Source organism: Ursus americanus, chromosome 14 (assembly GCF_024610735.1).
Source record: "Ursus americanus isolate L20-20 chromosome 14, mUrsAme1.1.p, whole genome shotgun sequence".
Classification (NCBI taxonomy): Eukaryota; Metazoa; Chordata; class Mammalia; order Carnivora; family Ursidae; genus Ursus; species Ursus americanus.
This window is the reverse complement of record NC_142140.1, coordinates 39,395,318-39,404,099: the sequence shown is the minus strand read 5'-3', so window position 1 is coordinate 39,404,099 and position 8,782 is coordinate 39,395,318. Positions and strand designations below refer to the sequence as shown.

The following is an 8,782-nucleotide window of genomic DNA, read 5'->3' as shown; positions in this document are numbered from 1 at the left end:
AAAGAGGAATGCCCCTTGCCTGCCTGGGAGTGCTGCAGGGTTATCTTCTCAAGGGCAGCAGGCCCTCCTCTCTTCCCAAGAATGAGGACCACATGTGGCATGAAAGGCTGGTGGGCACGCATATGTTGCAAACAACCCCAAAGCTGGGCATGTCCAATATGAGAGTCCTAGCATACTGTGTACTTGCCCAGGAACATGTGCATGGGTGTAGTGGGAGAACCTTTGCCCAGCCTCAGCCCCATCAATGGCAGGAAGTCCTGCCTCCAGTCTTAACTCGGCCCAGAATCCTTGTCCTTTTGCCCAGGAGACTGGGACCTCAGTCTTGCTACCTGAACCCTGGGGTCAGCAGAGGGCTGGTGGTTACAGGGCCCACTGCCCAAGCAGCACCAGATGAGAGGACACCGGTTGAAATTAACCCTTGAAGTCTAAGAGGTCAGACTCTGACCAAAGGCCCCTCTTAGAGGCCCCCCCAAGTCCAGGTTCGGAGCCAGCATGGAAGCTCTGGTTTTATGGATGAGATAGTGGGGTCATTTGCACTTCAGTCAGAGCCTGAACTAGGAGGCAGAAATATTGCCACAATACTCGGACCGTGACATGTACAATGGTGCCATATTTGATAGCTGGGGGTGGGTGAAAGCCTATGGGCAGTCACAAGAGTGTGGGTGGATGCTTCATTTAGGGACTAATAGCTTTTCTCTCTCCCCGTATGACCCCAGGATCCTCAGGCTTGCTCTACATTTTCTGTCAATATGGAAAGGTCTGGGTACCCCTAAAGAGTAATGCCCAACCCACCCTAGGCCTCCTCTGGCAACTCTGAATTTCCCAGGGCCTCAGCACTGACAGTGAGGTCTTCAGTGCCTTCAAGCATAACCAAGGTGTCCCAACAGTAAATGCAAACTCTCCTGCTCCTTTGGGGTCAGTGCTTCTAGCCCCCCATCCTGTCAGAAAGAAGGGAAGTGTGGAGTTCCAAGGGCCAGGGTCTCTTGGAGCAGTCAGGAAGTCCCACCTTGTATGCCCAGTCCCCAGCTGTAGGTGAGCCCTGTCTCTGCCCCATCCATGGTTGAGGATTAGCTCAGGACCAATCTAGCCTTACCTTCTGTGCCAGTTGTCTTCCACAGCTTCTCCAAAGCCAGCAGCATTGGCCCCTCCATGTTTAGGTAGTGCCAGTGCTGTGTAAACAGAAGCCAGTCCCATGAAGAGGCAGGGCCCAGCCTCCAGGGATGGCATGGATTTAGGTGTGTCCTGGAAAGGGAATCCCTCTCTGGTGATGTCCAGCCCAGAGTTCAGTGCAAAATGGAGGACCAGGTAGGGCAGGTCCATCCCCAGGCTTGCAGACATTAGAACTGGGAGGATAGTAGGGGTTAGGGGTCAGAGTCATGAGTACCTAGTATCCTGAGGGGAAGCTGAGCCTTCTTCGGCCTCTTGGTGGTCAGTATGTGCCAGTTGGAACTCTGGGAGCATTCATCAGACCAAAGTGTGACTTAACCTGGATTTTCGTGGATGCTGACCCTGTAAGTGTAACTGGGATTAGAAAGGATGAGGTTGGTAGAGACCCCAGGGTCATCCCAGGATCCAGCCCTTTCTCTCCATTTGGCATCTTTTACGGCCTGAGTGATGGGCCCTAGGTTCATTTCCACCTGACCAGAGAGATATGGTAGAGATCTAGTTGTGCATGAGGCCAGTGGGCCTGGGAGGGAGTCTGTGTGCCAAGGAGAAAAGCCAGGGCTGGATCTTGAGGAACTACTTCCTGGGGAGAAGAGGAAGCAGGGTCTTCAAAAGACTCTGAGAAGCAGGACAAGTTGGAGCAGAGGTGCCAAGGTCACAAGAAATGAAACTTTGAAGATGTCAGCAAGATTTCAGCTGTGACAAAGACCATAGGGACCCGTAGTATTACCTGTATGGTGTTTCATAGTGACTTCGGCAAGAGCAATTTAGGGGGAGCAGTGGACACAGGGTAGCAGATATCAAGGTGACTAGAGGGGAGGAAAGGGAGACTGGAGGGACTGAGGGTACTGGGAGGTATCTCAAGGTAGGAGGATTTTAAGTGCTTAATTGCTGGAGAAGGGAAAGGGCCTGGAAAGGGAAGAGTGGGAAATGTGAGGGGTTTTGCAGAGCAGTGGGAACACCCTGTGGAGGAAAGGTACCAGTGCCCTAAGTGAAGAACAAGTCGGGAGCAGAGTGGAGAGGATGGAAGCCTTCTGTCTAGGTTCTGTAACTGGCCTCGGTACCACCATTTCCATGGAAGCCTTCCAACTCCAATTGCCAGCCTGTAAAAGGGGCTGGAGGCTCTCTCTGGACATGAAGAAGGCTCTGCCCACATTCAGGGTTGGCTTCGGAAATTAGGCAAACCAAGGAGTTAGTGCCCCCAAGCAGCTCTCTGCCCACGACTGATGGAGATTTGAGAATGAATTCCTCAAGCAACCTTTGCACTGGGAGGGAACGCAGCAAGCTTTGGTCCCAGTTGCCCACAGTGGTAACTTGCTTGATGACACGGCCTTTATTGACTGTTTTCTCTTTTTGCCACTCATCTGCTGGTGCTTCCTGGCCTCACCTCCCACATGAACTGTATGTACTGATATCTTTGTCTCCAGATGTGCTTCTGGGGAAAGTGAGACACACACAGTCCATAAAAGAGGGACAAGATAGTAGCAAGCACAGACAACCTCAAGGAGTTCTTCTAGGTGACCACCAACCTGCACAAATGGTCCTGTAGCTCACAGACTTAGCCAGTACTCTGAATGCCCAGAAGACAGGCTGTGCCAGGGCCTGGCTCCGAAATAGATAGGCCTCTGTCACACCAACTTGCTCTCACCTGATCCCAGAGTTGGCTACAGGCAGGCCCAGCCCCTGGATATGAACAGTCACAAAATGTCTTGGGTCCCATCATAGCCGCCTCAGGCCCTGCAGTGACCTGCCTGGGAGGTCCCCTGGCCTCTGACTCTTGAAGCTCAATCCTCACTCAGAGCTACCCTCCCAGCAAGAACTTCCCCCACCCAGGCCTGGAAGGGCCCGTCAGGCCCTGAGGCCGGCACTGCCTGCTCCTCCATCCCCTGCTAGTCTCAGTGTCCACCGTAAGCGCCTCGCTGTGTGCCTGGGAAGTGCGACCCAGCCGCCGCCCCTACCAGAGGCCCAGGCCACTCCCCAAGTGGCCTCCAGGGGGCGCCGCCGCGAAGCCCGTCTTCAGGCTCCTACGAGCTCAATGCCGGTGGGCGGGCGCCGGCCCCTCAAGCCTGCTGGTTCTGCTGGCCCGCCCCCCGCCCCCCCACCTCCTCCCACCCCGCGGGTGCTCCGAGGCTGGGTCGCGTTCAGAGCGGTCCCCCACCATACACGTGCTGTGCTTCTCACTGCTGCCTCAGTTCTCCCCCACCCCGCCCGAGGTCGGACCCTAAATGCTGGGCAGGCCCAGCGTCCACATGTCCATCCGTCTGTTTACCGATTTGCGTGTGACTATGGGTCGACGCGCCCTGCTCTGGCCACGGCAGGTGCAGGGTTAAGGCGGGGGGGAGATTTTCCCGAGTCGGGAGGGGGGGACGAGGGGCGGACCTGGTCCAGCCCCGCCCCGCGCCGAGCCAAGCCGGAGCCCCGCCGGAGCCCCGCCGGAGCCTGGCCTCAGCCCCAGCCAGAGCCGGCACGGAGCCGGAACGGCGGACCCCGCGCCCCGGCGGCGCCGGAGCCCCGGCCGGTGAGTCCCGCAGGAGCCGCGCTCAGGGGAAGTTTGGGGCGCGGGGCGCAGAGCCCCAAGCGTGCTCGCCTGGACCCGCCCCCCACTCCCCCGCCTCCCGCGAGCTGGAAGTTTGGGGCCAGGAGGCCATCATGCCAAGGGTCCCAGGAGCGTGGCCCCCGCGGGAAAGGAGAGGCTGAGGAACTTGGGGATCTGCTGTGAGGGGACTCGGAAGTCCAGCTGCTCATTCCTACTGGAAACGCCCTGGACTATGGGAGTCTAGAGTCCTAATGCTCATGGGATCCCCAAATCATCCCCCTCCCTACTTCTGGACACCAAGGAGACTGGCCTCTGGGAACCTGGCATGGGCAAACCCCTAAGAGTAGACCTGAAGGGGGAATGTGAAACCCTGGCGTCCAGCTCCTCCCCTCCCAGTCCCAAACGCCCTGATCTTGGCCTTTTGCTGATGGGAATGGATGATCTCTATGGAATGGCCCCCAAAAGGGTTGTAAGTATACCCTGGAGTCCGCTCCCTGGCTGTCCAGGGCACACTGGAAAGCAATAAGGGGAGGGTACAGTAGAACTCCCTTCATGCAGAGCACCAGAACGAGGATTGTCAAGAGAAAGGGAAGGGGGCCAGGGTGGAGTGTCCTATCCTAGTCAACTTACCTCCCACCTTGACCTAGATGTGAAGCGGGGGGATGTTGGGTGTTCTTAGGTGAGGGCAGGGGTGGAGGGAGAATCCCTCATGCCCCATAGGAAGGGGGGAAGTTGCCTGGGAATCTGCCCTCTTTCCCACCCAGGAGGGCCTCTATAGTGGCGTGCTAGCCAGGAGGGGTAGGTCCTCCCTGTGCCTTTCCCACCAGTGATTTTGGGCCAGTCCTGCCCTCAGCTACAGACTGCTCAACTGTATCCTCAGGGACTGGTCAGTGGCCCTGACCCTTTGTTTTCCCTCTCTCTTCCAGGTGAAGGCAAGGTCCCTGAACTGGTCAGACACTCCCTGTGGCCCTGATAGAGTCAAGATAAGGCCCCATGATGCCCCTCAGTGAGGCCGGCAGCCTGAGCAGATAGTATGGCCTGCCACTGGAGGTGAACACCATGGCTACAGGAGGTGGCCGAGCCTTTGCTTGGCAGGTGTTCCCACCCATGCCCACCTGCCGGGTGTATGGCACAGTGGCATACCAGGATGGGCACCTGCTAGTGTTGGGGGGCTGTGGCCGGGCTGGACTGCCCCTGGACACTGCCGAGACACTGGACATGGCCTCGCATACATGGCTCGCACTGGCACCCCTGCCCACTGCCCGGGCCGGTGCGGCTGCTGTGGTGCTGGGCAAGCAGGTGCTAGTGGTGGGCGGTGTGGATGAGGGCCAGAGCCCTGTAGCTGCCGTGGAGGCCTTCCTGGCTGATGAGGGCCGCTGGGAGCGTCGGGCCACCCTCCCTCAGGCAGCCATGGGGGTTGCAACTGTGGAGAGAGGTGAGTGGCCTTAAGGGAGTCCCTCGGGTGCCCCAACACCCTCTATTCTTTTCTGACTTGGTCCCTTACCCTCAGAGATTGGACAAGAGCTGTAAACATTGTCTGAGTGCCCTGGACACAGCTTTGACTCTCATAAAGACCCTCTCCTCCCTGGGTCTGAGCTGAGCTAGCAGTAGCCTTAACCGCCCTTTCCCACTGTGAAGTGGGGGGCAGAGCCCAGGCTGGCCCCCAGCATGATGGGAGGCCCCATCCACCTCCCTGCCCATTCCTCTTCTCTAAGAGACAAGGAGGGGTAGCCCAATGACTCTCAAGGTTATAAATAGTCTAGGGAAGGGGGAGGGGAGCAGGGCTTTGGCTCAGAGCCCAGTGAGTGCTTAGATTCCCTCCCCCCTCTTCCTCCCATATACACATTTACCAGGGAGCCTGAGATGGGAAGGCCAAGCTGGCCTGGGGATAGTTGCCATGGAAGCCCTCAGCTGACTGACCCATCTCCCCAAGGCCTCCAGACATGCCCCCAGCTGACCCGGAGGGTGTAACAGGACCAGAACCTCCTGTAATGAAAGGGTGGGATACAAAGGTCCTGGCAGGGCTTCTGGGCAGAAGGCTTGCGGCCAGCACCTCCACCCTACAGGCATAAGCCCCTCTCCTAGCCCCCAGCTGATCCCCGGAGATCCCTCCCCAGTCTGAGTTCTATGCTTAGCAGATCCCCATATGCCCCTCCCTAGCTTAAACCATCCTCTACCCTCCTTCCCCTAGGGGAGCCCCCACCTTGTGGCCTCCAGGTCTGACCACCGGTCCTGCTTAGATGCCAGACTTGGTTGCCATAGCATCTCCAGGGAGACAGAGATGGATTATAATTAGATCATCTGCCTCCTGCTCTTCCCTTGGAGGGGCCCTGGCCAGAGCAGGAATCCTAGCTCTCCCAACCCCCACTCTGGAAAGGAAGGAGGGTTTCTCTGCTGCTTGGAAGGGGTACTACAAACATGTGGGTCCCCAGGCACCCCCAGGCCCGACCAGGGCAGCTGTCAGGGTAGGGTGCCCTGGCCAGGCTGAGGTGAACTCTGAATTGCTCTTTTCTATGCAGATGGTATGGTGTATGCTCTGGGGGGAATGGGCCCAGACACGGCTCCCCAGGCCCAAGTTCGGGTATATGAACCCCGGCGGGACTGCTGGCTTTCACTACCCTCCATGCCCACACCCTGCTACGGGGCTTCTACCTTCCTGCACGGGAACAAGATCTATGTCCTGGGTAAGGGCCTGGGGGAGGCGGAGAAGGGGCTCGAAGTGCAGAAGCACCTATCCCCATAGGTTGGCCGGGATCAGGTTAAGCCTGAGATGGCAGGACAAGAGCAGCTTTGAGTGAGCCAGGCTTGCTTAGAGGTTCTGACCTTTGGTGGCCCTCCTGGGCTGAAAAACCAAACCCTAGTGCCTCAGGATCTGCAGGGCAGGTGACCCATGCTCTGGTGTGCACACAGCTGGGTATGGGGGGGCTAGGGTGGGCAGTGGTGAAGGCTTAGCAACCCGGTGGAGGAGGAGCCTGCTAGGCCTCCCAGGCTCCTTCCCAGGTGCTCCAATTCCATTGGCAGGGGGCCGCCAGGGAAAGCTCCCAGTGACTGCTTTTGAGGCCTTTGATCTGGAGGCCTGTACCTGGACCCGGCACCCGAGCCTGCCCAGCCGCCGGGCCTTTGCTGGCTGTGCCATGGCGGAAGGCAACGTCTTCAGCCTGGGTGGCCTGCAGCAGCCCGGGCCCCACAATTTCTACTCCCGCCCACACTTTGTCAACACTGTGGAGATGTTCGACCTGGAACATGGTGAGCAGTGGCTAGCCTGGGCTGTCCTCCTTTCCATGGGAGGGAGGGGCACCGTGTGTGTCGTGGGACTGGATCTGACCTCCCCTTTCTTGCAGGGTCCTGGACCAAGCTGCCCCGCAGCCTGCGCATGAGGGATAAGAGGGCCGACTTTGTGGTTGGCTCCCTTGGGGGCCACATCATGGCCATTGGGGGCCTTGGTGAGTATCTGTGGGGCTAGGGATAGGAGGTGAGCCCAGGACAGGAAGGAGGAACCCGAAGCATGAGCACTACCTTCTGCCCTTCTTCAGGCACGGCAGGGGTCAGGGCTCTGTGGGCTTCCCTTTCCCGCTCTGTGAAGCAGACAGGGGATAGTCTGCGTAGCCTCACTCTTGGGGTGTCCCTCAGCACCTGATGGCTCTGTACCGGCATCAGTGGAGACAGAAACAGGACAAGTGACCACTGAATGAACGGACAAATAGAAATCTGAAGAAATGAACAAATGATGAATGGGGGCAATGAGTAGGAAGGCACGGGTAGCCCATCCTGGGGTGATGCCTGCTGGGCCGTCTCTGGGCTCAGCGAGCAAAAGAGCGGGGGCCCTTGCAGCCGGTGCCCTTTACAACTTCTGTCTCCTTCCTGCAGGCAACCAGCCGTGCCCTCTGGGCTCTGTGGAGGGCTTCAGCCTTGCACGGCGGCGCTGGGAGGCCCTGCCTGCCATGCCCACAGCCCGCTGCTCCTGTTCTAGTCTGCAGGCTGGGCCCCGGCTGTTTGTCATTGGGGGTGTGGCCCAGGGTCCCAGCCAAGCTGTGGAGGCGCTGTGTCTGTGTGATGGGGTCTGAATGCCTGATGGGATGTGTCATCTGGAGCAGCGCAGCGCCAGAGGCAAATGTCTGTGGCTCCTTTTGCTGCTGAAGCAGCTCACTGTGGCTCTGTGGGATGAGGGAGGCACAGGGTCAGGTACTTGAGACAAATGTCTCAGAGGGGGAGGGGACTTTGTCTTTAGTGCAGGACACATATGCTTATACCCACCTTTACCCCATTCATTCATGGACCATGCCTAGCTCCACACTTGCTCTGGAACTACTGGGCCCTCTGTCCAACTGGAAAGTGGGAGGATGGGAGAGCTGGCCTCATGCCCCACAGGATTAGTGCCTGCCTGGAGTTGACCGGGCTCACCCCAATGGCTGTTCCTGAAAAATCCTGTCAGCCTGCCTTGAAGGCCTCTGTGGCCCCAGGAGAGTTGAGAGAGGTCAGAGGACACAGAGGGAGTGGAGGAGTGGGTGTAGGAACCTCCAGAGGACCAGAGGAATATTGGCTTTGGGCCCTTTACACTGTTGACTGTGTGATCTTGAGCAAGTCATTTCACCTCTCTGTGCCTCAGCATCCTCATCTGTAAATGGGGATCTCTGAAACCTTCCTGCCCTACCTACCTCACAGGGCTGTTGTGAGGACCCAGGAAGTTCAGATGTGAAAGTAAAAGTGCTGCTAAAATCCGGCATATGGCCCTTGGTGTGGACTCCTGTGTTGCCCCTGCAGCCCCTTGCCCTCCTTCAGGGGCCTTGATTCTCCCAGGGAAGAGTGTCCAGAGTAGCCCTCTGGATCTGGCTTCTGCCCCCAAAGTGTTCTGGTGTCTTAGCCCCACTGAAGCCTTAGTTTCTCTTTTGGTGACATAGGATGACTGCTGCCCCACACTGTCCTGGGTGTTAGAGGGCACTCACAGGACAGCCAGAAGAGCTCAGAAAACCACAGCAAAGCACCACAGAGTCAGGATGACCTCTAGGTCCATGTCACGCAGGATCTCCTCAAAGTCTCTGCACCTCCATGGGGAGGGGTGGTCCAGTGGGGGGTTAGGCCAGG

General features: G+C 58.1%; 1 protein-coding gene across 2 annotated transcripts; it reads left to right on the top strand.

Moving 5' to 3' along the window:
• The first annotated feature begins 3,303 nt into the window (after nt 1-3,303).
• Nucleotides 3,304-8,423, top strand: KLHDC8B (kelch domain containing 8B). 2 transcript variants are annotated; one of them, XM_045778728.2, is made up of 6 exons: nt 3,312-3,682; nt 4,627-5,135; nt 6,220-6,384; nt 6,722-6,946; nt 7,042-7,143; nt 7,568-8,423. In XM_045778728.2, the coding sequence occupies exons 2-6, from the start codon at nt 4,760-4,762 to the stop codon at nt 7,762-7,764; spliced, it is 1,065 nt and encodes a 354-aa protein (XP_045634684.2). In that variant the 5' UTR covers nt 3,312-3,682; nt 4,627-4,759; the 3' UTR covers nt 7,765-8,423. The 2 variants fall into 2 exon arrangements, with proteins under 2 accessions (XP_045634685.2, XP_045634684.2); XM_045778729.2 differs by lacking the exon at nt 6,220-6,384 and having other exon boundaries at nt 3,304-3,682.
• Nucleotides 8,424-8,782: the final 359 nt, after the last annotated feature.